Genomic DNA, 27,119 nt, shown 5'->3' with positions numbered 1-27,119 from the left:
GTTTACAACCCTTGCCATAAAGTAATAAAAGCATGTTTCAATAGCAAATCGTTCAAGCCAAACTTACATATGGTTTGAGATTGTGTCATTCCCACCTGACTGAATTCTCAAACCCATTTTTGAACAGCGCCCTCACATGGGCAATGTTTTGTGCCCTATATGATTCAGGAGTGAGGTTAGTCATGTTTATGGCAGTAGCTTGCCACCATGTTTATTTCCACCTACACGGCTGCATTGAAACAGTTACACATAATATTCAATAAGTTAACCCCCACTGGAAAATTTGAGCGTTTCACAATTTTACAGTCAAAGGTGAGTAGAGGTCAGCAGTTGTAAAATATCTGGGAGGAAGAATTGCAGATTTTACCAACTCGGGGAAGTACAGTGATGCAGTGCTGGGGATTTTGTAGAAAGCCTCTTGTTTTTGTTTTCAGAAGCGTTGAGAATTTTTGTGCTGTTGGTGAAAGTGCCGAAGCACTTGCCCAACGAAAGCGATACCAGTGACGTTAAAGAAAACAATGTTTTGTGACGGCACGCCAAAGATGCTCAAAATCTGCCTATTTTTACACAATCAGGGAACCAGGTGCAAAGGATAATTGATGTCCTGGTGTGTAAATATCTATTACAGAAAGAAATGGGCCATTAACAGAACTGTGTAGATCGGTGTTGTGTGTATCATAGTGTTGCTTATTGTGATGTGGTCGTAAAGTGTAATGGAGTTTGTTTTATGATCTCTGCATATTTCATTTTACCTAACAAAAATCCAACTGTTACATTGACCTAATTACATCGCTCAATTTTTCCCCTCAGTTTTTGGAAACAATCAGTGAAAGAGGTCATCCATTTACTCTTGCCTGTCCTTTTCAGTAATATAGGACAGGGATGGCGGAATATGATTGCTGCCGTCAGCAAATATTCCATTCTCGCCAATTAATCTATTTTTTCTCTTTCTATGTTAATAAGTCAGGTTTTCTGTTCCTTTCATTTAATTAAAGTTGGATCAGAAGTACATGTAAGACGGGCTGTGTGAAATATTCTCTGTCAGGGCATGTATAAAAATTAGGTGATTTTACCAGTGAGAACTTATCACTTGAAGGTCAACTATCGAGCACTGCGGCAATAAAACATCGAATTAGAGTTGATCATTACAGAAAATAGAACGGAAAAGGTAGAGTTGATGACCCTGGAGTCGTTAATTCTGTCATGCAGTTGAAATAATCACTTTGTTCTGGAGAGTGAGGGATAATATTGTTCTGAAAAATCTGTTAATAGAGCTTGTAAATGTCAATGGGACAGTAAGTGCAATCACTGTCAATTAATTATAGCTACAGTTTGCCAAGTGCCAACATTTGTAAATTTCAGTTCAGGGTTGTAGATTTCGTGGTAGTTGCAATGAATGGTTGTGGCATTTTCCCCGGTTACCAGCATTATTGACAGACTCCAGTAGATCTTTATCACATTTAGAAACATATGCGTGTCATGAGGTATTGTTTTCGTGTTTCATGGAATTCACACACAATAAGCAATATTTTTACTCAGATTTTCCAAGAAAAATCTATAGTATCTGAGAAATGTGTATGCAATCACATAAAATTACTGGTGCCGTGCATCGTGATATTTACAGTATTAAACGGCTATACGCAGCAATAAAACAGTTAATGGCCGTACTTCTTCAACTGCATGTACCATTAGGATGTTAATTTCTAGTTTGCTCCTTTTCATTCAGGTGGTGTCAGATTGGGATTGTGATAGATTTCCTGTTTCAAATTAGCACTTTGAAATCCATGACCTATAAATTCCGATTCAAAGGCTCTCCTAAGGCCATAAACCTCACAGTGAAGTAATTATATACAGCTATGTACTGTGAGGAAAACAGACAAATGGAGTCTCTCTTGATATGTCCACAAATAATGAAGTTGTTTCCTCTCAATTTTTTTTTTCCATTTCCTCATCTTCAGCAATTTCTGTTCCTTGTCAACATGATTAAGAAAATGGAAATTAAAAAAATAACTTGAAGCAGAAAGTAAACAAAGCAATTATATACTCTTTCATAGAGAATGTACTTGTAAGCAATAACTACATATAATGAATGAGTAGGCACGTACCAAGCATATTTTCTGATATTTTTGTGTTATCATGATTGTATGTTTCTTCTTCTATCCCTAATGTCAAGTCCAATTCTCAATGGGAACAAGGTCAACCAAATACATATTCAAGTTCTCTGACAGGACTGTTCCACTTCATTGCACTTTTTTTAAACCATGCATTCTCAAACTCCGGTGTTCAGTGTCAGTTCTTCCCAACAGTCTCAATTGTGGTATTGATTTCACCCTTCTAACACCTGCTCACCCCTGATTCCCTGTAGACAGATCCACTTTCATCATTTAAAACAATAGCTTTGGGCCAGACTATGGTGGTGAGAGGGTAAACGACAAGAGTTTTGCACAACTCTCACATGCAACATTGTATATCCCCACATGGGTATGATACGGATGAAATAGTGTAACCTGCCATCTAGCCTGGGAGGGAAGAAATAGCTCTTTAATCCTCATTAGTCGGTGAACATACCAAGATATGCTTCATTTATGAAATGAGTTAGGTTGAACTGATAGTGTGACAGTGAAAAGCTTCAGTGCACCTGAACACAGAAGAAGATACATGGCTTCAGATTTGTGTCTTTCACCAGTAACAAACAGCATTGTGATACACAAGACACTGCTCATCCGAATCACATTGCTCATCCTCTGCGGCTTGCCCAACAGAAGATGTAGTGAACATAGTAATGACCTCGGTGATTAATTGTCATCTGTGCCATTGTTCACACACGTTTTGTGAAAACAGTTTTACAGAAAATACCCAGCAGTATCAGATGGCAAGGGAGAGATATCTGTGCATGTAACCCACTTCCCTTATTATATGGTTTATGCGTGCAAAGCTTTACACTTAGTAGTAAAAGGTTGTGTGACCGATTACCCTCAATCCATCATATCTGTGCTGTTGACCCCAATTGGAGATTACAATTCGCCGTCTAGTAAATGGCTTTTACTGTGCCTTCACCTTGTAATGAATGACTTAATCTGCTGGACAGTAGATTATTATGATGCATAGGGGGGTAAAGAGTTATCTTAATTGCATTTTGTGGTTTTACTTTCCTAGCAAATTGGTAAGTGCCATCTTTCTACGCTAATTGCAATTTCAAATCGTTCAGTGGCACGGCCACTTTGGGAGACACTGTGTTTGCGTGGTCCTCAAGGCTCATGCTGCCGTTTGTCAACTGATGTCTCCAGTCGTCCCCATGGATTCAACTGACTTGATCAGCAGCCTTCTTGAAGGAAAGTGTTTTGGATGTACTCTGAGCAGTAAGGATTTCAAACCAGAAAAAAAGGCTCAAACAAGAAAAAGACTTTACTGCCGTATCCTGTGTGGGCAAAGTACAGTTAAATTATCCTGTCAGGGAGACTGTCGGTGATGTCAGGCAGACAGATAGTCAGAGCACATTGGTGTCCCTATGGAGTAGCTTTGCGTGACTTTCTGTCTTTGAACAAGTGTTTTAAGAGTTGAGTCAAAGAGCTGTTTAAGATGTTTTTGAGAGGGGAAGTTTCAGGATGCATTAGAGGATTTCAGAAGGATGATTAAGAGGTATAGGAGAGGGCATATTTTTGTACTGTATGCTAGCGATCTGTTTCCATATTGTGTAATTATTTTGTATATTTTGGCCGGAGGCCACAAATACTGAAATAAACAATCAATCAATCAGAATATAGGAGAGGGCTCTTAGAGGAAATCAAAGAGGTATGCTGTATTTGAATGACCTTTCGTAGAATGCATTAAATAACTCGTAGCCATAGATAAACTTTGATACTTCATGCGCCACTGAACACGTAGAGTAAAAGCCTTTGGAAATAACAGACTTACGGCTTTTTCAGGGCAAGCTGTTCAGTGACACAGCAACATTCAGTAACAGAATAGTCCTGTCTTGGCCAGTCAGAGCAACTACTCAATAACCTTGAAGTTACCCAATAGACAAAGGTATTACATATAAAAAGGATAAAAATGTATTGTATGGTAGCGTTTATCTGTAGTTTTTAAGCAATAAATGTGACCAGTTTTGGTTTACCTTGCATTTTATTAAAAAACTGGCCTTTTTGAAAGCTGAGATGTGAGAAACTTATTTTTCTTTAGAGACTTCCAAGCTTTACTTGCTTTGCATAATTTCTTTTCTCAGATTGGTTGTCAACACAATAAATGTACTTAGTTTTCATTCAAACAAAGGACGGCTCATTGTAAGCCAAAGTTTCCATTGAAATTTGTCTGGCTTTCATTTCAATAAAAGCATATTATACCCAAATATTTATGTACCATTGCTGGTCAACCAGCATCAGAACACTCACCTACAAACTGTATACTTGTTTTTATCAGAAATGACACAATCGGCCGTATGTCATCTTTATCTCTTCATTGCCGTTACAGTGTTGCTGTTTTATTACACGATGAAGGACTAATATTGGTCCATTAACAGTTTCTCATAAAAGCTGTCTTTGAGTAGCGTTATTCTTGACTGCATTCCACTCTATGATGAACTGAAGTTTGTGGAAATGATCAAATTATAACACTCTGCTACTGTTAAACTCGGGCAGATGTCATTAACACATAGGCACACAGATACAAACATGGTTGTCATAGATAAGAATAACTCTGAGATAATGCTGATACAGAGCTGCATTGAAGGCTTGTATCTGTGGGTGGGAATGTATATTATAAATCTGTCATCATAATTGACTCATCACTTAATCATCAATAATGGCCAAATAGGTGTACATCTCTGCAAATGAGATTTTTTGCACCCTACCCTAAGATAACTTTAGCTGTATATTCTGAGGGATGCCTTTTTAGCGTTTGATTACAACCATCTCCTGCTTGGCCAAAAAATCAAAAGTTATTTTATTTCATTTTACTGTACGGTAGACAGTTTATTCTTGATTGCACTTAAGACTCTCTCACCAAAAGAAAGAAATCATTCTAAATGCCTTGTCATGTCCTTTTGTGGTAATTCCCTAGATGCTGTGTTGACTACAGTACAGGGACATGTAGACACTGATGCCTTGCTCATGCATACATTGCACACTACAGGTTGTAAAGATGTTTGAAATTTTGTCTCCATGTTCAATACTATTTTAAAGTATTGCAGTTTCATCTCTTAATTGCATTTTTTTCATATGTGCTTTTTCTCATTGCAGAATTACGACATGCCAATTCTCCAAACCTGCCTACTCCGACGGTATCACCAGTTCCCTCGTATTCAGCTGTCTCTCCAGCCAGTTCCAATGGTAGCAGCAGCAGCTCCAGTCACACCACAGACAACACCGCCAGCAGAGTACAGACACAGTCAGACAATGTGAAACTCAAAGATGTCGCCAAGATGATATCCACTGCCAAGTCAGCCACTGTGCGTGCTGCTTCACCTCTGGTTAGAACACCGTCACCAATCAACACAAAATTGACCAGTACTCCTCCCAGTACACCAAAGGTGGGTCTTTTCCGCCTTGCATGTGTTTGCAGAAAGTGGTTTCTATCAACCCTTTGAGAGCCAAAGTGAACTTTATAGAATATAACATAGCCAACTACTTTTTTCGGATCTAGACAATTTTTTTCAGATTTTTCTCAAAATTGTGGTAAAAAAATTTCAGCCATTGAAAGATTATGTCCATTTGATCCAAAATTATCAAAAAGTAATATAAGAGTCATGAGCTGTAGTAACCGCTGAACCCTTACAAGTGTGGATTATTACTATTGTTTAATCCAGTGTGGTTAGACTAAAACTCAAGGATGTGGATTAAAAGCTTTATTAGAAATTATTTTCCTGTACCACCAAAATTTTGACTTTCTTCTTGCAAAATGATGGAATTTCTTTGTTTGTGTTATGCTGATGACATGAGATATGTGATAAACAGATCTTATAGCCAGAGTGAAATAGTAATTATCAAACATACATCCATGAATCAAGTTCGAGTGCAGCGGTAAAGGTTGGAAGATGAGTGTACAGCACATAGCAGGTTTGGTTCTTGAACAAGTGCTAAGTATAAGAACAATGAGATTTTAAGCCATTCGCCCCATTCCCTGCTATGTTGATCCACCTATCCTATCAGAAACTATGGGGTTGTACCACAGTCTGGCACTGACAGGGTTCAACAGCATTAATACTGACTCTGACTGCTCTCCGAGTGCTACAGTGACCTTATACTAATCACCGTGATTTAATTAGTTACAGGACTCGTGTAGATAGATAGTCATTTTGCTCTCTTTCATCTTCATTATGGATAAAATCCACCCTTGCCAGTATTCACCGTTGTGTTTCCAAACCAAGCACCATGCATATCCCAGCATTTACAAGGTTTTTTCATCTATCCTCCCTTAAAAAAACGAAAACAGAACATGACTCCACAGATCAAAAAGAACCACACTGTTCCTGTCGTGAAAGTGGAACGAAGTCAGGAGGCCCAGGCAGAGCTGGTCAACTTGAAGAAATCACAGAGTTTGACAGAGAAGGCCGTGACCAGCAACACCAGTAGTAGCAGCAAGAATAGTAGCAACGCCAATACCAATGCTAACAATGCCAAAAACAGCAGTGCTAGTACTGCCAGTGGTGGGGGAAGTGCCAAGAAGGCGTCTCCCAGGAAATTGCTGCCGTGTAAAGGTAAGGATACGTATTATTGGTATAAATCATGTAGAAATGAGCTGATCAAGTCGCAAATTAAGGCCCTCTGATGTGTTTGCATGGGATACATTGGGATATCATACCGAAACTAAATTGGAATCCCACCCTATACAGAGACATGTGCATATTTACATGTGTGCATACTTTGTATGTACACTTAGGAACACAGAAATCAGACAAACATATGCACATATCCCCCACACTACACCCCACACTCCATATGTTATATCTGACCAAGGACTAATGGTAATACATACAGGCATTCATTCAGCTACAAAACCATACAAGTGTATGAATTTAGGACAGTTGTAATGCCAAACAGTACTCATAACTTGAAATATGTATTATCAACTATGTATCACCAATGTCTTTTTCATCTGCAATACAGATAGGGAATTTGATGCCAACAAGCACTGTGGAGTTTGGATAAATGACATTCAGAAACATTGCACCAGATCACTTACATGCAAGGTAAGAATGTCTTTTTTCACATGATCGACACTTCCCAGAAGTATTGGAAAATACATCAAATGTTTCTTCATGACTTCCATTAAACTGTGACTTTGTCTGATCATGATCAGTAGAATTCAAATTTATGTACTGAGAGGACACCGAGTGTACACCCTAGAAGATATCGTAGCTTGGCATGCACACTGTCATTTGAGGTCTTACATGTAGTGATTGTATCGTGTAAGTCTTGTTTTATGAGTGCTCATCTGAAGTACCATGCTGTTAGACTGCCATGTGTAATTCTCACCTGCCAAGTTATCCCTACATAGTCAGCAGAGAAATGGCCATTGTCCGGCTGCCTTATTCAGTAAATTGAGTGGCTGTGTTTTTCCCATTATTATTTCACAAATGACATGAATAACTGAGTAAGCAATCCGCTATAAAAGTGTGGTACGATTGAGAAATGTATGCAATTCATCACCTTTGGAATACCAGATGTAATTCTAATAATGATATTGATAATGCTGCACAGAATGGTGTACGTGCGCTGTGTTTTTGTTTTGTTTTTCAGGGGAAAAGGAGCAGCTGGTTCCCTTTCCATGAAATCAAAAGGGTAAAATTTCTGTCTGACTGCAGTGACTTTTAAATGATTCCACGGCAAGGTCATGAACCTCTTTTGTGTTTCCCTCCTCAGACTCATGCATTGTCCTTAAGGAGAGCCGTGCAGGGCAGGAGAAAACCGTTCGACGAGCTGTTAGCCGAGCACCGTGCGAGACGGGAGAAAGAGCTGCAGCTGGCAAACCAGGCCAAGCTGCAGCAACAGCAGCAGAAACAGCAGCAGTTGCTCTTACAGAAGCAACAACAGCAACAACAGTTACTACAAACAAGCCAAGATAATCAATGTGGGAAGACTTCAGATGAGAGTCTGGCTAAAACTACTTCACCGCCAAAGACACTTAGTGCTTACTCACATCCTCCTAAGTAAGTGTAAGATTGAAAGTGGGACAGATCTCTCACTTTTGTCCACTGTTCATAAATTTAAAATACACATCTTAATCCTTTGAGTGCTGCAATTTTTCCCACCAAAATTATAGTGTGCAACATTTTACAAATTTTGTGAATTTTTCTGTAATTTTTTTTATTATTTTGAACCAAATGAGCATCTCATTTTATCGGCGTGGGATTTTTATCATAATTTTTGCAAAACTTAGAAAAAAGTTGACTGGTGTATATTTTGGTATAGGTGACAAAAATTGACTTTGGCGCTCAAAGGGTTGAAGCACTGATAGGCCCAAAAGTTCTATGCAAATTAGTAAGAGTTCTCAATCTAGAGTTTCCTTGCCATCTGATAAAGTGTTAGTCTGCAATGACCTAACAAATTGATTCAGCACTTTGTATGCCTGACAACCCAGTAAACCATTCAAATGTGACGTCCAGTGACATGCGTAGTTTGCAACTGTTATTGATTTAAATAATGACCTCTAACACAAGCGTGTAATATTAATCAAGATGCATGATTGTGTTTTCATGTATCTATGCATGTGTTTACAGTCAAAGTTCAAGTGCAGATGATACCAAGTGCGAATGTGAATAACAGAGATACATGGCTCTTAAAGTGTTCATAATATTCTCAGAATTCTTTTCATCTGAAGTACCGGACTATGCGGTGTCTGTCTATTGAATTCACGTCTTCATGTGAGACATGATGGTTAGATGAGTGGGGCATTTCGTAGTGAAATTAACCTGTATTGTGAAGTGACCGTGATAATAGAATTCAATGTGTGTTATAAGCGTGTATGTTACATGCACGCGTATCACACACATAGAGAAGGAGATGTATGTATGCAAGATGCATGATTGAGAGCATATTTACCGGCAAAGTCCACAAGAATTTTGACGTAAAGATGATCAGAGGTTTCAATGTATCTTAATAGAGTGCAATGCATGTAGAAAGCAGGATGTGTATGCCAGATGTGTATATGAGAGCAAATTTCCGTGTGAAATCAACCAGTATTTTGAAAAGTTACAATGGTAAGAGCTTTCACTACATATGAATAGTGCTCACGTAGAAGTGTTGTCAGATGTGATCAAGAACCTATTTCCTGGTGCAATCAGACTGTATTTTGAAGTTACCACAGTGAGAGATTTCAGTGTATATGACAAGAGTCTGCACAGGGAGGAGAACACGTATTCATCTGTGGTGTCATTCTGTTCATTGTATGTTGTAGCACTAGTAGTTTGTTCAAGTACTTTCATCTGCCTTCCAACTGTCTGTGTCAATGATACTTAATGAGATCACTGTGTGAATGGCGGTCATGGAAAAGCGCTCCTCATGAGAATCAACGGGAACGCAACAGTCTGTGATCAAAGCCACTGTCATCTTTCTGTCCATGTCATTGATTTGACCAGAAGAAAAGTTAAAAAAAAAGCTTTTCTTGACAATGAGGGCAGGGTGAAGAGAGAATTGTAAGAGGGCAGGGTTGCATTGGAGATGGCTCTAATCATGGCAATCTGTCTTCCTTCTCTCTCCTCAGGAGGCCATTATCGTCTTCAGCTCAGAGTGGAGCAACACAGAGGCAATCATCAAGTGCAACAGTGAATTCATCTCAGCAACAATCATCAAGCCATACGTCTGACAGTCGTACAGCCAGTGACGGCGAATACGATGCGTCGGATGATCTGGACGGAATAAACTGTCCCTATATCACTCATCACCCAAAACCTGCTGCAGTAAGTTTACAGCCGAGATCTAGAATAGCAAGCAAGAGAAACGCGTCATCATTCTAATTTCTTGGTCCATATGTTTCGCTTGGGTTTTTGCAAATTTGATATATACATTTCTCACTTGTTGTCAGCCGAACACATTGACCTTTTTCATTGGCTAATTTTGAATAGAGCACCGAAGGTTAAGGGCAATACGGATCTCTCTGGATGTAAACGGTCCTATCAAACAACAAGGTCAATATTGAACAGTACTCTTACAGTTTTGACATTTAATATTCAAAGATCTAGGAATAGTATACCGGTACATAGCTTTTAAGTAAGGAAATTTTTACCAATTGTCATAAGATCTAAGGATGCTACACCTGGCCTTTAAATTGGAAAAGTTTAGCAAGTGTCACATGTTATATAATAATTGAATCAGACATAAAAGTACCCGTACTTAGGCTTTCTCATCAGCCATCTCCGCCCACTGTAGTCACGTTATTTTATTAAGTCCCCGCAAGCGGGGACTTAATGGGTTAGGTCATGTCCGTCCCGGCGTCCTTCCGTCCGTGCACCTGTCATCAACGATTTCTGTGGCATCTGTGAAGCGATCGTTTTGTAACTGGGCATAAATGTAGTACCATATGGTCTCTTGATGCACAGTCCTTATTATCTCAAAATAATTCAATTTAGTCACCAAAATTACTCTTGATTTCTTTTATTCAGACTTTTTTTCTCTGAATCCGAATCTGAAGCCAATGTTTGGATCATGTAAATACACTGATGACGTAAATCACCAGACTGTACGATTATTTATGGGGGAGACGCTAGCAAAGGTTGTAGTTGATTCCAAAAGGTATTTCGCAGGACTGGTGACGGTTTCGGTTGGTCAGTTTTAGGAGTTTTAGGCGTCAAGCGTTGTCTGTCGTGATGAACGAGAGCCACAGAAAGCTTTAGTAATTTGCAAAAAATGTCATCTCGTCAGTTTTAAACGTCATCGTTGACAAGCACTACGGTTGTTTATGCGGGCTCCCGTAAAATAATGGTATGTTCAGACGATTTGAATCGCTGGTGATCACATGCCTCACAGCTGATCAGCTTTATGTCGCCCTACTATTGATTGTGCCCAACCACGGTCCCTCCACAAACGCGTGTGATGGGTGAGTGCATGGAGGTAGCTACCTCTAGAGTGTAACTACATGTTCCGAAAACCATTTCGTTTAGTGTTATGTCGTCTTCAAATTTCCTGATCTAATTCATTTGTTAACGTGCAAAAAAAAAAGAAACGAGCAAACAAAACAATCAATTTGACGTTTAATGCATACTCGACTCGGAAACAAATCCATGGCATTGTTTTCACATGGAGGTATAAACGAGACCAAGTTTGCTCATACGAAGATTTTATCGGTATGATTTGATTTTCTAGAGTGCACTATTTTTTCTAATGTAATCGCCTTTTCCCGATATTCCTTTACGAATTGTGAGTCATTTCATGGTGGTAGCAGCAGGAGTTTCGTTCAAGTTTAACTGTCTGGTTTGGTATGTCTCCTGCCCGTAGTAGGCACGTAGTGTGCCGTGGATGGGAACGTTTTAGGCGGGCTCTGCGTGAGAAACAGCATGCTTGACATGTCAATGACTGTTGGTTTTGATTGATTGAAATTTGTGATTGTTTGATGAAATTGGATCAGTACACATGCAGAGATATTTACCAGTATTTCATCCCGTGATTTGTCAGCATACGTGTCATGTACTACTCGATGCAGTTTCCGTTTGCGGAAAATTTTGCGTACTTGCGTAATTACACGCAACGAAATAATTTTGAATGCATATTGAGCCGGTCATTGCGTACGGCATACGTTACTAAATTGGCTGCTTTATCTTGCAAAAATATACAAAAGCCCGCTTCAAAAGGGGCACTGATAGGCACCTTCTGTTCTCCGTGTATTTTGAATAAGACTGAATCACTCTAAACTATGCGACCAGCTTCTGATAAAATGTAACAATATTATGTCAGCAGCAAGAACCGATATACTAATCCGTCGATCACGCGTCACAGTGAACACGTGCTGTGAAATGTGGCTGTTTGACAAAGTTATCTGTTTGGGATCAGACGGTCCATCATGACGGGACGAAAAAATGAAGGCGGCGTTCGACGTCGACTGCATTGGCCACGAATGATGCCGTCCGCAAAGTAATGCAGTACCGAAAAACCGTCATTAATATTCAACTTTTTTCGCTACTTGGAAGTTGAAAGAACGGCTAGTACGGGATCGAAATAAAATACTCGAGAAAGAACGTCGACTTTCAAAGTCTGAAGGAGCCATGCTCTGCCCGATGGCTATCCCTTGGTGGAGCGTAACGGTGTGAAGGCCCGCGCTGTTTTTGGAGTTTGGTGATGAATGCCGCAAATAACAACGTTGCAGACGGCTTGCTGAAGCAAACAATATTCGTTCGTATAGCCATGACATGCATGTTGATGATGCCGATCATTGACCAATGTAATTTTGTCTTTCATAGTCAGGATGCAAACCTTTCGATAATACAACCAATGATACAGTCGACCATCGCAGAATTACGGACAGTGTTAGATGTAAAGGAATCATGAACGCGAGTTCAGAGAAGAAATCGAAGCCAACCACACAACCTGACATATGCTAATGAGAGCCGCGTCATCCGCTTTGCCTGTGCAAACTGGCGTCGACGCTTCATCGCGCCGAACATTTGATACAGCGAACGGAGGAGCGATTTCCTGCCAACTGTACTACATGTACTAATATCCTATTGTGTCTTGACAAAGTCATAAATGCAAGTAAATACCCAGAGATTGACAATGAACTCCGTGACTACGGTATCGAGGCACTTGAAACTTCATCGATCATCTTGGATCAGACTACGTAAACCGTGAGCACTCACGGCAACGCGTTTAGAAACGACTTCAGACAAGCGAAGTTTACGCTGAGAACTCGGAGTCATGTCGTTTGCTAATTCAAGAATATGCGGAAAGGTTTCCTGCAGTTCGACAATTGACATGTATTGCAGTAGTAATTCCTGTATCCTTGGTTGCATACGAAAAGGGCTTCAGCTGCTAAGACAGGAGCCCGTAGTAGATTTTCCGACGGCAATGTAGATAATTTGATGTTGCTCTCAATGGAAGGGCCGTGTGTTGCCGATTTCCCGTACGGCAGAGCAAGGGAGATATTTGCCTTGAGGGCTCGCAGAAACCCTAGGAATTCTTAGATGTTGAATGTTATTGAGATTTGTCAAAGTAAACAATGGCCCGTTTATATGATAGTGTTGGTGTCGCTACCGCTGTCCATTGCCTATCGACAGACCATTGTTCACATTTCCTTGCAGACGCAATAAAATCATCCACCCCCCACCGGCAGCGCCCCCAAGCGGTGAAATGATGTAAAAACGAAACAATCAAGACATTTCAGAAATCGACTAATGATACTCAGAATTCAACATTAGTACAATTATCAGTAGTTTACAGCTACTAAACATTCCAAACAATGTAAACAGCGGGGACTGTGTCATCTTTCGATGACTTGTCTTAACAATGCTGTGGTAATCAGTGTTTTTGCCAAAGTTTGGTAACCTATCAGTAAAGGGATGGCGATCCCAGGAACCATTTCCGTTGTTTTCTACTAGGATTTCATTAATCTGCCAAGGGGAATCTTAAATAATGTGGCAGGGGACATTGTTATATACCAGCCTGAGCGTAACACCCTTCACAAATACACAGGTTATTGTGACATTTTGTAATATTTATACTCCGCAAATTATGCAAAATTGCCGACGTGCCAAAGTACGAGATGAAAAGAACATATGGAATGTCTGTTTCGTTTTGATATGCTCACCCATTCTTCCTTTCACAGATGTGTACTTTTGGAGCTCGACTCATGGGAAGAGGTTGTTATGTGTTCAACAGAAAGGCTGACTATGTTAGGTCATCTGTCTTGTCATTGGTGGAGCGGCATCTAAATCCTCCTCCATTCAAGTGAGTTGTGTAACAATATGTTTTTACAGCTGTCACCTCAGTTGCACTGTCTCTCTCCATTGTCCCATTATGAGCAGTCTTAGGTCTGTGAAAATTGAGAAACATTGTATTGTGCCCTTTCTTTTCAGTTCATGTTTTGTCTATCATGAATGCCAAGTCAAGCTGAACTCTTGCAATAAGGTATATTTCCATTTTACAGAAAATTCAAAATTACATATTTGTCCATGTTTTAAATTTGTTTATTTCCATGGTGCACCAAAAGAAAACTTTTCCCAAACCTGTTAACCGTTTCAAATTGCATGTCAGTATCTTCCAGTCAGGCAGTTTGCAAATGAAGTCAGTTTTCTCTCATCAATATGCAAAAGTAAATATTTGTCTGCAAATTTAGATTATATTTTTGAAATTACGCATTCATGAACCATGAAAATACAAGTTTATGGGCAACTGCTAACGTTACAATGATCACTAGAAAATATCTATCAACAGCTAAGACTACAAGCTGCAACAGCAGCCGTGCATGCAACATTGACAAGATTTGTCCACATTTTCAAGCAAAAGTGGCGTATGTTGTGAGCATGCAGCTATATAGGCGTGTAACCGTGAACAGTGCTATTGTTTACAGTAGCATGGTCGGACCCATACTGTTGTCAAGTAGGAATTGAAGGGTTGAGTCAGTGTGTGATTTGTGAGAGATGCTGTGTGAGTCTTCCATCAGTGTTCAGAGGTCATTTCACCGAACTCTGTAATTCTACCTTTTGCAGAAAACTGTGCGTACCTAACAAATCAGCGACGGGAACTCAAGCCCTGCCAGTGGAATACATGAATTCACAGAGCGTTTCTCCTGCTGTCAGTGCCATGAGTAGCAAAGCATCAGTGGCCAATGGACCACTCAACAAATCACAGAACTTGAACAAGAAATCCAAACCCAGTAACAAGCAATCATCCAAGTCCAAAGACGCACACCCTACTTCAAAGACCAAAGCACGCAGGAAGAGCGGAGGGGGCGCCGCCGGAGTCAATCCCAGCAATGTTATGCCAAGCCTTACAAGTCCCGGAGCGGTCACTATTCCTCTATCCAGCGGCAGTGTGGCCGGATTCAACATCAATCCCACGACCTACACGGATATGGGACAAGGCATTGTATCCAGCGGGACGGGAAATCTCATAAAGGATCTGAGCATTGTGGTCACAAATATTGACGCCAATGTCAACAATAGTGGACTTACGCCGGGCCAGGTCATCAACGGAGTCAGTACTGCAAATACTCAGATGTTGACCAGTGCGGGGCAGCTAGTGACGCCAAGTATGTCGGGACCTATTGCAACCATGAGCAGCCAGCAGCTGTCCACTTCTGGACAGGCTGCCCAGCTCTCTCACGCCGGACTTCAGCTCCATGCCGGTGTGCCAATCGCGAGCATAAACGCCGGCAGCATTAATATTGCCACGAATATGCAAGGTGGTATCATAAACACTATTGGAGAGACCAAAATCACAAACGTTGGCAATGCCAAAGTTGGCGGTGCAAGCAAGGGCAACGTCAAGGCTCGGAGCAAGGGAACTGTGCATAAACAAGGCAGCCTAAGTCGTGCCCCCACTGCCTGGCAAAGCAGCTCAAATGTGAGCAGGACTGATATGCACGATGCAAATAGTAATGGACCGTCCTCTGCTCAACCTAGCCCTAGTTCTGTATCAACAACACCTAGTCCACATTTTAGGCCGGTAAGTACAAGCAATATGGTTCACGTTTTTTTGCCAAATCGGTAATGTTGTCTTGATATTCTGTGACCATTTGGAATAACAGACTGACGTTTTACACCGTGTATTTTTGTTCATTCTTAAAGATGCAACAGCTTTCGATAATATTTTTAATCTGGAAAACATGTTGATTTTTTTTCTTTGTCTCAAAAGTCTGTTAAAATGCACAGTAGTGGCTAGGCCACCACAATGCATGGTGTACAGTGGGCAGTGTTATTTGGTGACAGTGTAAAACTATTCCTAACTGAAATTCACTTGTCAGCAATAACATTGTACAACACACACATGCAGACTGTTGACAAGTTCAACACTAGAGACCTTTTGACATGACCGTTGGATGAGAATAGAAAAGATATATTTTACAATCAGATCAAAGTCAATAGAGAATCATGACTGGCATCAGCTAACATAGCTATATATTGGTGACATACAGCAGATAGCGGCTTGCTTCAACAGAATGTTCTGAAAACAAAGGCTGTGTCAGCATTAACTAGATAATTACACATGCGGAACAATAGGTATAATATCCATAGACCCAGTCATCCGAGGGCCTATGATATATCAAAAATGTTCACCCCAATTTCTCGTATACAAGTACAGCCTCAGCATTTGAAAAAGAAGATCTGGGAATGCCGTGGCAGTGTAAGGTTAAACTAATAATGATCTGCATTTTCATCTTGGTTTTACGTCAGCAGAGTGTCTTATTTTTCGATACATCTTTGTTATCTATTGCAGGGGTCCATCAGTCCCCAGATGTCAGCACAGTCGCCACTATCCAATGGTTTCATTCCGTCGCCGTCAGCTGTAAATATCAAAAGCTTTCCACCGTCATCCATCAATCCGTTCTCAACCATCAGTCCAAGTAGAAATAGTACTCCCTCACCGATAACCAGTTCAACTGAGGCTTCTCCCAATAACAGTGGCCATTTTACTTCGGTTTTCACTCCAACTGGTAGGTTCTAGAAACTCATAAAGTGAATCAGATCTTCTTTGCATTGTGTCTGTGGTTGGCTGTCAGTTCTCCTTCAAGCCATGTTAAGTCAGTTATAACTTATTGATTGAAGAATTCAGGTAAAACTTACAGTCTGCCAACATCGGTTAAAAATCTAGAATGAACCAAATGTTTACAATTTGAAATCTGGCTGAAGTTTTTCTCTCTGTACCCTTGATAGCATGTTTTCATAGCACTTCAAGGTACTTATGCATTTTGTGTCATCGTAAAAGTTGTTTTATTTTAGCAAAATATTGTTGCAGAAATGATTTGTTATATCACAAGCATTGCCTTGAAATTTCATCGTATGTTTGCAGAGATTACCCTTAATCCGACACCACAAATGAAATGGTAGCAATTGAAATGGTAGCAATTTTGTAGTTTTAGGGTATATTTTGTTTTATTTTCATTGAGTGAGTAATTGCTGATGCTGTTGTATATATTGTTGTTGCATATATATGGATTGACCACATTCACATTTGTTCAGATCATGCTACCAACAACCTCAGAAATTACTCATCTGATTGCTTTGGCATTGTTTTCATGGATTATGCCACAGTTTTAAAGTAACACGTTTTTTACTTTCTATAAAGCTATGTACGCACTAGGAAGGCTTTTAGAAACAATGTTTTTGGTCTTCATTGTCTTTCCACAGGCAAAGGCTCCTCCTCCTCATCAGCTGCATCAAGGGCCAACACCAACTTCCAGAAGCAAATCCAAAAGCAGCCATCAGTAGCGGCAGCTCAGCCCTCACCGGTACAGCCGCTGCGACCACAGTTGCATCTACAGCAGCATCCGCCTCAGATAACCGCGAGCATTGTGGCAGCAACTCAGCCTGGCAAGACCCTTCAACTCACAAACAGTACCTTGATGCCCAGCACGCCCATATTTCCCAATATGCAACAGTTACCCAGTGGCCTCATAGCAGACCAGGGTAAAGTGCCCCCACTGGCCCTCCAGCAGATGACCATTAGGTTGCCAATACAACAGAATCAAACTCTTACCATACCACATCAGACAACACAGCAGAAAACACTGGACCATAAGCAAGCAATGCTTGGTCAGTCAGAAAAACCGTTGTAGCTGTATGTCATTTTTTTCTCCTTTTTCTACCCTACAATATTCTATTTTACCATATGAAAACACTGTCTAACTTTTTTGCTGCACTTTGTGAATATTACCTAAAAAGAAGCTTTGAATTGAATATATTTTAATATAATACCTCAGATGCCTATTTATTGACTTGGTGTTATGTATTTGAGAGGCAAATAAGAAGTGTTATCGACCTCGGGCAGATGTTACTGACCTCTGTTGTGCAGCAAATATCATTTAATGCTGCACCCTAGACAATGGTAGGATGATATTATGTAGCTCCCAAGGGCCAATGTTTATATTGTGAAACAAGCTTTCCATCTCAGGGAAACTTAATCGAGAGAGAGAAAGTGAAACTTAACCATGTTTCAACAACCCCCAATCATGAGGCTACATACATAAGTATCGGACTTGCTCACTGCTGTACCTCCCAAAGAATTGGCAATACTCAAGCTGGACTTTGCCAGATGGGTTTTGTCCACATGGAGGCCAGACAGTGAAAAGGTCACACAAAACCAAACCACACACAAAAAATCACATCAAAGAATGCCATTTAAAAGTAAAGGAAGACTGTATTTCAGTTCCATGATCTTAACCTGCTCACCCCCAATTCCCTGTAAACAGGTCCACACTCACCATTGATAATAATGGGTTTGGGCCAAACCATGGTGGTGAAAAAGGGTTAAGGAACAGAAGTGCAATTTTTAAAGGACTTCCATAACATCTGAAATGATGAACCCAATGCAGTTGTTGCTGAAATACCAGGTGGGGCTGTTGAAATGGTTTTTCAACTGCTTGCGAGTAATTAGTTTATGGGGTCAGAGTGATATAGTTGACATTTTGTTAACAATAATCTAACAAATGTAATACACCGTACTTATTTACCTAAAGCTTTATCATTCAAAAACAAAAACAGTCAGATATAAATGTTGTGAAGATAGTGAATGTTTTCATTTTCCTTTTTCATATTTTCATATATTCATATTGTAGAGTACTATAATTCAAACTGTATGACAAACCTAAAGAAGTCAGATATAGTAATACTCAGCTGTTTGTTTCTGAAAACTGAATCCTGTGAGAAAATTTGAAAAAATAAAGATTAAATAATGAGGATATATACTTTTACAGGGATATTTACGGAAAGATTAAATATCTTAACTTGGCTGTAGATGTTTTCCGTTCATCACAAGTGTTTTTGTAGGTTAGCAATTCCTGTTCTGAAGTTTACAATCAGTGACAGCACAGTTCAGAGGTCACACTGTTTGGTGTTTACTGGTCAGCAGGTCAAAGTCACATGACAGGTATTTGACCAATGAGTGGAGAGGTCAATGACTGCCAGCACTATGTCGACGATGACATGTGCAGAGGTTACCTTTGCTTGTCTTGTCTGCTGTTTTATGTTTTGTTTTTACGGATTTTGAATTGAATTATTGAAGATTTCTGCTGTACAATTCTACTTGCCACTGTTGTATTATATATAATATACATGACTTTTTTGATGTGTGGAGTTGCACTGTTTTGTATTTATGCACATAGGCTTAGTAGAGTACCACGAGCACATATATTGGCCTGGAAACTGTCCATCTAGACATTGTCATCAAGGAGTTTGATGGCGGTTAGTAAGTAGTATTTATCTTTTTTTCCTTAGTAGAAATAAGCCTTCAGAATAACGATTTTGTACCGCGCAACTCGTGTGAAATCTGTAGTTGCCATGTTTAATGGAGAAAGCTGAGAGAATACAGCAGAAAAGAGTTCTATATTTTCTGGGGAAAAAATGCTTGTTCATGTAAGCAGTTTTGAATTAATCAAGTTTTTGAAGGATATTTGTAGTTTAAAGAGAATACATAACTACTATTATACTATTTTCTGATGTTTACAGGTCAAATTATGTACATACTAGTATGTATTTTGGTTTTTTCCACTGGGAAAAAATTCTGCTGTCATGTTTTGGGTAAATATTGGAGTGAATTTTTTTATTTTATTTATTTGGAAGTTCAAAAGTTGTACAATTTAAATTTTTGAGCTGTGTAGATCAATACTTTTATGTTCTTTCTTCTCCTGCATGCAATAAATAACAGAACACACGGAAGTAACTCCATAATTTATCTGAAAACAAAACGCCTGATGATGAAATAAAATTCTGAACTTTCTTTTGTAGCAAGCAGTCCAAGATGCATCAATGAAAATGAAAATGAAAAAAAAAAAAGGAAAAAGATAAGCATATATATATTATTGTATTTTACCAAAGTTTTGTGTTTTTTAAAACAACTTAAAAACATTTGAAGAGAATGAAAGGAAACTGCAAGATTTTTTTTATGGCTGACCAAGAATGAAGGGGCCTAGTAATTTGTGAAAATTTACACTGTATCTCAAAACTGCTGGATGTCATTATGGTTTGTTGACATTGCATGCTTAACAGTCAGCAATGTAATGTTCCTTTTTCCAGAGATTATTTTATCTTCCACTGATCACTTTATGCCTGTCATTGAACAGTCCTTTTGTGTTTATTTCAGTGTGTTTTACCATTTGTCTTGACAAAGCATACTGTATACATTTGTTGTATCATCGATTTATATAGATGCATTTTTATAAGCTGATGTGTACATTTGCCTGACGTTTAATAGAGAATGATTCATCAACCGAAATCTAAAATGGAAAGTGAGCACACGTGTATGGCCTTGGCAAATGATAATGAAACTTGCTAAATTTTACCCATTATACAACAAGAAACCTGCTAAGTCAGAACAATGTTTCCTTTTCCCAATCCAATGGGAAAGCAGAGGACTGACATTGCTCTTGAATCTGACAGTTTTATTCAACTTTGTTACAATCTGATTGGTTTATTAGCTTCAAGTTCAAGCTGATGCTCTGTTATTGACCATAATAATTCAAAGCAATGACATACAGCATTGAACTGCCATCATTTGCTTAAAGGATGGTCAGTTCCTCAGAAATAATGAAGTTATGAACCAAACCAGGACATCAACTGAAATTCATTTACCTTTCTTTGTTTTCATTCACTTTACCTTTCAAATTTTTGTTTACAACACCCAGTATGTTACACACAGCCTTGAGATGCAGATTCATGGCTTGCATTTTGATCAAAATTTGAGATCAGTTAATCAGCTTTGAATAGATGCCTTGTCATAGTGTCATTCACTCTAGTCTAGTGTCTAGCCTTGGTTTTCAACCACATAGTTTGAGTGTGAAACCAGAGTTAGATACTAGGCTTCGTTCATTCTTTCTTTCATTCATTCATTCATCCATCCATCCATCCTTTCATTCATTCATACGTTGTAAATGTAAACACAGGTACTCATCGGGCTTCTGACTTTTCAGCCAAAAGAGTGGGATTAACCCTTCCACGTAAGTTCTGTGTAGTAGTCCAGCTTTACCATGATAACATGGACCCAAAACTAACCATAGTGGTGAAGGGTTATATGACCAAAAACCAATCATGGTGGTGAAGGGTTATATGACCAAAACCAACCATGGTGGTGAAGGGTTATATGACCAAAACCAACCATGGTGGTGAAGGGTTATATGACCAAAACCAACCATGGTGGTGAAGGGTTATATGACCAAAACCAACCATGGTGGTGAAGGGTTATATGACCAAAAAAACCAACCATGGTGGTGAAGGGTCATATGACCAAAACCAACCATGGTGGTGAAGGGTTAAATGACCTAAAACCAACCATGGTGGTGAAGGGTTATATGACCAAAACCAACCATGGTGGTGAAGGGTTATATGACCTAAAACCAACCATGGTGGTGAAGGGTTATTTGACCAAAACCAACCATGGTGATGAAGGGTTATTTGACCAAAAACCAACCATGTTGATGAAGGGTCATTTGACCAAAAACCAATCATGGTGGTGAAGGGTTATATGATCAAAAAACAATCATGGTGGTGAAGGGTTAAATGACCAAAACCAACCATGGTGGTGAAGGGTTAAATCTCTTTAACTGCCTGAGCCAGTGTAGACTTTTACTCCAGAAACAACAAGCACTGTCAAGAAGTTTGATCTCCAAATTTGGTCAAGACATTGTACGGCCCTGAACTAATACAGCAAATGAAACTACTTGTAATGTCCCTGTATGAATATAGCTGCATTATTCATCAAAAATAAGTATTAAATTTATATTTTGACCAGCAGAAAGTTAAAGACTGCTAACCGTCAAAGTTGCTATGCACACTTAATAACAGCCTGCAAATTACCAATAGTATTGAGATAGGTCTTTGAGATGTATGGGTTACTGCCATAGTCTGTCCTGTGGCCAATAAATGTCCACTGAGTTGAAGCCATATCACTGTGATCAGAAACAAGCTGTATACAGGTCATTCATGTTTTCTATCAGGCCATGCATTCCACTCTTGTTTTCTGACATTCGCCATTCTTGTTACTGATTTGTTTTTAGTCACATTTCTGTGTTTCATTTCTCTGCAAGCCCTGTGCTGTAACATATCCTGGTGTCTCTGTACAAATCTTAGACACATCTACTTTAATCTGTATCTGGGTATATGTATTGAGAAGCCACTACTCCTGCACGATATAAGCTTTTGTCATGACAGTGTTATTCCCTTTACTGGAAACAGCTGATCATATCAACGACAAACTGTGAATGGAGCAGGTTCAATATCTGCATGACAGTGAAAAACTCATTATTTATTCGGGTTTACTTACAATGATAAATGTATTTTTAGGAGCATGTATTGCTCTTGGAGACATGGGTCTGCATATGTAACACATGACAACTTGCTGCCAATAATTGTTATTTTAACCCTCTTGCAATATCACCTGTGAAATCACACTGTCTAGTGTAATCACAGTGACATCTTTTTGGTTCAATGAGTTAAAACAAACATGAAAGGGAATATGTAGCTCTGCAGATTTTTAGAGCTGGTCTGATATAGTGTCAACAGTTTTCATGCTTTTCTTCTTCAAATCATTCTTAATTCAGCAAAGTTTTTGTCTCGTGCTTAACGTTTAACGTTTTGACCACTTAAATGGTGAAGGGTTGATTTTTATAGCAATCCTTTTTCCCCCATGGCACACACAGAATTGGTGGGGTTGGCTTCATGTCACACTGTCAGATGAAATCCCCTCACTGAGAGGGGAGGAAGAGAGTATCAGTGCGCGTTTCACATTTACAAAGATTCATTCTTAACCCTTTCACCACCATGGTTTGTCCCAAATCCATTGTTTTCTATGGTAAAGTTGGACCTGTATACAGGGAACTGGGGGTGAAAGGGTTAAAACATGTTTTATGATTGGCTTTGTTCAAGTGAAGCGTAACTATTCATTGTACTCACTGTAATGGTGGCAAGGCTTCAAAATGTCGGCAGATCTTACGTCAACAAATTCACAAATATTTCTACTTTCAGGTAGTTCACCTTGAAAATGAAAGACTTCAACTTTTGCTCAAAACTTTCATTAAACAACTATTCTCTTCCAAAATGAAGAATAAAAATTGGGGGTCACCGTGCATATTTGGTACTAGAGAAAGAAACGACCCAATATTTACCAATATTTGAAATTCAAAATGGCCACCACCCCTGTGCTGTCTCTGTGAGAGAAAATAAAATTTCCGATTTTCACAAAACTAAGCTGGTTAAAACTTTACTCCATAAGCTTCAAAATGAGCCCCATAAATGGTAAGCCAGAAGAATATTGTAAAAGTTTTTTTGGTCCAAATATCTGTCCCCGAGGCACATTCTGCCTTAAGGTGAACCATCATGCTGTGTTAATTCACGTGATTGACAGTTGAAGTATAATCAAGAAAATATTGATTGTTGCCAAGTGCAAAGGTAATGAAGAACTCAGAGAAAATTGTGAATATGCCCCAGTGGCCAATTTACAAGACCTGAAATACATTTCACCCCTTCATATAATGCAACATTATTTTATGATGGTATTGAAGTCACAAAATCTGTACTACATTCAAGCAAAAGTACAGAAGGCAGTGTGATGGTTCATTGTAGCTTATAGTGTTTGTGACGTCTGCTGATGTTTTGAAAGTTGCCAGTGGCAGTTTCTTTCTATTCAAAAAAGCGTCAAAGGTCTCTAAGATGTGAAAAAGTTCGGTACCTGTGAAATCTGTCAGTCAGTCAGTGTGCGTTTGTATGTGTTTTAGTACCTCCAGAAAAGTGCAGTTATCAAAGTCAAAGTTTCCTCCGAGCAGTACAGCAATATTTGAAGAAAAAAATGTGTTTTCTTCTTTGGTTGGTTTGATGTGCCGGCAGAGCCTTGCTGTGTATGTGTAAAAGTACCTGTCACAGGTTTGTGTGAAGGCCTGGGTTTGCCAAAAAATGAAAACAAAACATAACAGCAGCTCTATAGACTAGATCTATGCATGACAAAAACCTGTCTCTTTAGATTTCAGCTTTTTTAAACATTTACATTTTCACAAAATCGGTTTAGTCTAGATTTCTCTTCTTTTCTACCAGTCATGTAAATCATATTTTCAGCCATATTAACACTCCATGTATTACTTACGATTTCCTTCTGAGGCTTTCCGTGTTGTTGTTCTTTTGACGAATAGATAACGAGTTTGAAAATGTTAAGCAGCAGTGTTCATGCAAACCAAATATGCAAATCAGCTATGATGCTTTCAAGACTGTTTACTACCAATGCATACATATACATATATATTACAAGTTAATGTTTGAGAACTCACTTCACATAGCATCCTGATTTTTCACATGAAGACTAGAATTAGCTCCCCTCCCATATCTTGAAATATCAATACCATGAAATCTTGTATTATTTTTGTCCATTACAGTAAGTTTTCAAGAACGTTTGTCCTAATAATTCCAGTACAGTGGAGATTTTCTTTTCCTTTTTTTCCAGTTTCAGTGTAGAAATGGTAGTCAGAAAAAAGATTTTCAGGGTAGTTCTTAAAATATGCCAGTATGGGGGTATGGAGATGCTGTTGTTTGTGTGCATACTATTACGAAGGGCTTACAGCTTATTTTCAAAATGTTCAATCTGCCATTTCCACGTTATGTGAAAGTGTGCCATGGGTTAAGACTTTAGGGACTAATCCTCTTTCTTGCCTACCGACATTTTTTCCCATTTTGTCCACTGTCAGCAGATATTTTAACACAAAATGGCATTTTTGTAACCAAAAAGGCCTCTTGTAAATAAAGTAATTAATTTATACATTTAAAGAAAACTTTGTGTCTTTCTTTATCATCCCGATCAGAATATGCTTTCTTGTTCTCCAATGTGTGCCAGAATACAGGAGAAAGATGTGTAATCCAATGAAGTGGATTTTAATGAAAACCGTAAATGTCAATAGTGTCATTCAGAATGCTGCAAGATGAATCACTGTAGTGCAGAATAGTTTGCACAAGCGCCCTCAAGAGTGAGCATGTGAAACAGGAAAAAGTGCACACCAAAGTCCACAATGTCACTATGTAATGAGCCATCTAAACCATCCAAGACACTCCCTCCCATTTGACTGGAGTTGACTTCACTGGCAAATTTGCTGTCAGTATGCTTGCTTCCATAAAGGTCACAGTGTAAGGTGTACAAGTCTTGTTGCTGAATGTTAATAATTTCTCACTTTGAACATCTCATTATGGAGAACATTCCAAGGAATGACTAAAATGTGGTTTAATTAGCTGTACTTTTCACTGGTTTTATTGAGAACATCCACTTGTTGGAAGAAATAGGTCATTCATTTCAAACTTGTGGTATGCATATCAAACATATTTTGTTTACTTTAGCAACTGGATAATTGAAATTTCCCCTGTAAGTTTGAAAATGCAAATTTCAATGTCATTTCAACAACTCTGGAAGAGGACATCGCTAGAAACCTACAAATGTTATTGGAAATTATCAGAGAGGCAGTTTATGAGAAGTAGATTTTTGAGAAAGATTTGATAAAAATGTACATTTGCAGAGTAGATGTAACCAGAGAAATAAGAAAATCAATTTTGAAGTTTTTGTCAATTTAATAAATTTAAATGTCGACATCCCTATTTGATTGATGTGTATTGCCTTTGAAAGCAATTCCATCTGTAGTTCTGGCTTTGTTTGACATCATAGGCAGTTACTTAGGCCCACACAGCGTGAAAGCTTGCCATAATGTCCATGTGTTTATGTTTATGTGTCATTCTATCTGTTGGTCTGTAGATGGACTTTGTTCAAGTTCTAACTTAAAAACCGATAATTAAATGTCAATGATATACAGTTTGGTACATAGCATGATAATGGGTGGAAAGATCTAGTTCTGATTAGATTTTGGTGGGTGTGGCCTGCATAATTAATGGTCTTTCGAATAATTAATGAATTAGCGCAATGGGCTACATCTTAAGAATTACTTAACCAAACTTGATGTAACTATACAGACACTCAAACTATTCTATGTTCATACTATGCTAAATAGTGTGGTTTACAGATGATAATAATCTCATTTGCATATTTAAGAAATCATGTAATAGGCCATACATCAAAATTCAATGCACTGAAATTCATCAAAACTCTACAGTATGTTGGTCATACTCAGGTCTAGATATGCTGAAAGTGCAATGAGAATGACATTCCGATTACTTGCTCATTTGCATATTTAATGAATTTCTGTAATTAGGCCATATATAAATTCAGAATTTATCAATTTGAACTTGACCACTGAGATTCATTGGTCATACTTTGGTTTCATTATGCTGAAAGTTCATGTTCATACTGAATCTCCGTTCATACCTAGTCTGAAACAAGCAGTTACTGAGCAAGACATTCTAATAATTAGCATATTTGCATATTTTAATGAATTTCTGTAACTAGACTATATATTAATGCCAAATGCACTGATTTTGACTAGACATCTGATATACATGGATCATGTATAGGTTTAGTTGTGTTTCAAATGTTATGAGCACAACATTCTTATTATTATCTCATTTACATATCTAATGACTTTCTGTAATTAGGCCATATATCAAAACTGAATCTGGTGAATTTGATCCAATTTCCTGGGTACTTTGATTAAACTTAGATTAAGCAATGCCGCTCAAACTCTGTTGAGTCAGCTAATTTGCATATGTAATTAATTTGTGTAATTAGACCATAGATATCAAAGCTAAATGCTAGACATATAGTCATGCTGGAAGTTTGTTGAGCAAGACATAATTAGCTCATTTGCATATTTATGAATGGCTTACTGTAATTAAGGTAATATGCACCTCGAAAGTGAAAGACTTAAACTTTTGCTCAAACTTTCCTCAGTGAAACTTTCAACCATTCTCTTACCGAAGCAAGAATAAAAATCAGGGGTCACCGTGCAAACTTTGGCACTAGAGAGACAAATAACTTGCGATTTCTCGATATTTGAAATTCAAAATGGCCGCCATCCCTGTGTTAACTCTATGGGAAAAAATAAAATTTTCGATTTTCGAAAAACTA

The 27,119-nt window shown here is 38.7% G+C and overlaps 1 protein-coding gene across 3 annotated transcripts in view; it reads left to right on the top strand.

Annotated features, from left to right (window-relative positions):
- LOC139135006 (ataxin-7-like protein 1) overlaps window positions 1-19,891 on the top strand; it is an 86,278-nt gene extending 66,387 nt beyond the window's left edge. For 2 of the 3 annotated variants that reach the window (XM_070702163.1, XM_070702165.1), the window contains 9 exons: window positions 5,238-5,527; window positions 6,430-6,694; window positions 7,104-7,186; window positions 7,860-8,146; window positions 9,700-9,895; window positions 13,750-13,871; window positions 14,633-15,590; window positions 16,362-16,578; window positions 17,273-19,891. In XM_070702163.1, the coding sequence (XP_070558264.1) occupies window positions 5,238-5,527; window positions 6,430-6,694; window positions 7,104-7,186; window positions 7,860-8,146; window positions 9,700-9,895; window positions 13,750-13,871; window positions 14,633-15,590; window positions 16,362-16,578; window positions 17,273-17,700 (2,846 nt within the window). In that variant the 3' untranslated portion in view covers window positions 17,701-19,891. Of the gene's footprint in view, window positions 1-178; window positions 313-5,237; window positions 5,528-6,429; window positions 6,695-7,103; window positions 7,187-7,859; window positions 8,147-9,699; window positions 9,896-13,749; window positions 13,872-14,632; window positions 15,591-16,361; window positions 16,579-17,272 lie in introns of those variants that run through there. The other variant, XM_070702164.1, reaches the window with a different exon arrangement.
- The last annotated feature ends 7,228 nt before the right edge of the window (window positions 19,892-27,119 follow it).

Source organism: Ptychodera flava, chromosome 6 (genome assembly GCF_041260155.1).
Source record: "Ptychodera flava strain L36383 chromosome 6, AS_Pfla_20210202, whole genome shotgun sequence".
Taxonomy (NCBI): domain Eukaryota; kingdom Metazoa; phylum Hemichordata; class Enteropneusta; family Ptychoderidae; genus Ptychodera; species Ptychodera flava.
The sequence above is the reverse complement of the archived record's forward strand: the minus strand, read 5'-3'. Positions and strand labels throughout refer to the sequence as shown.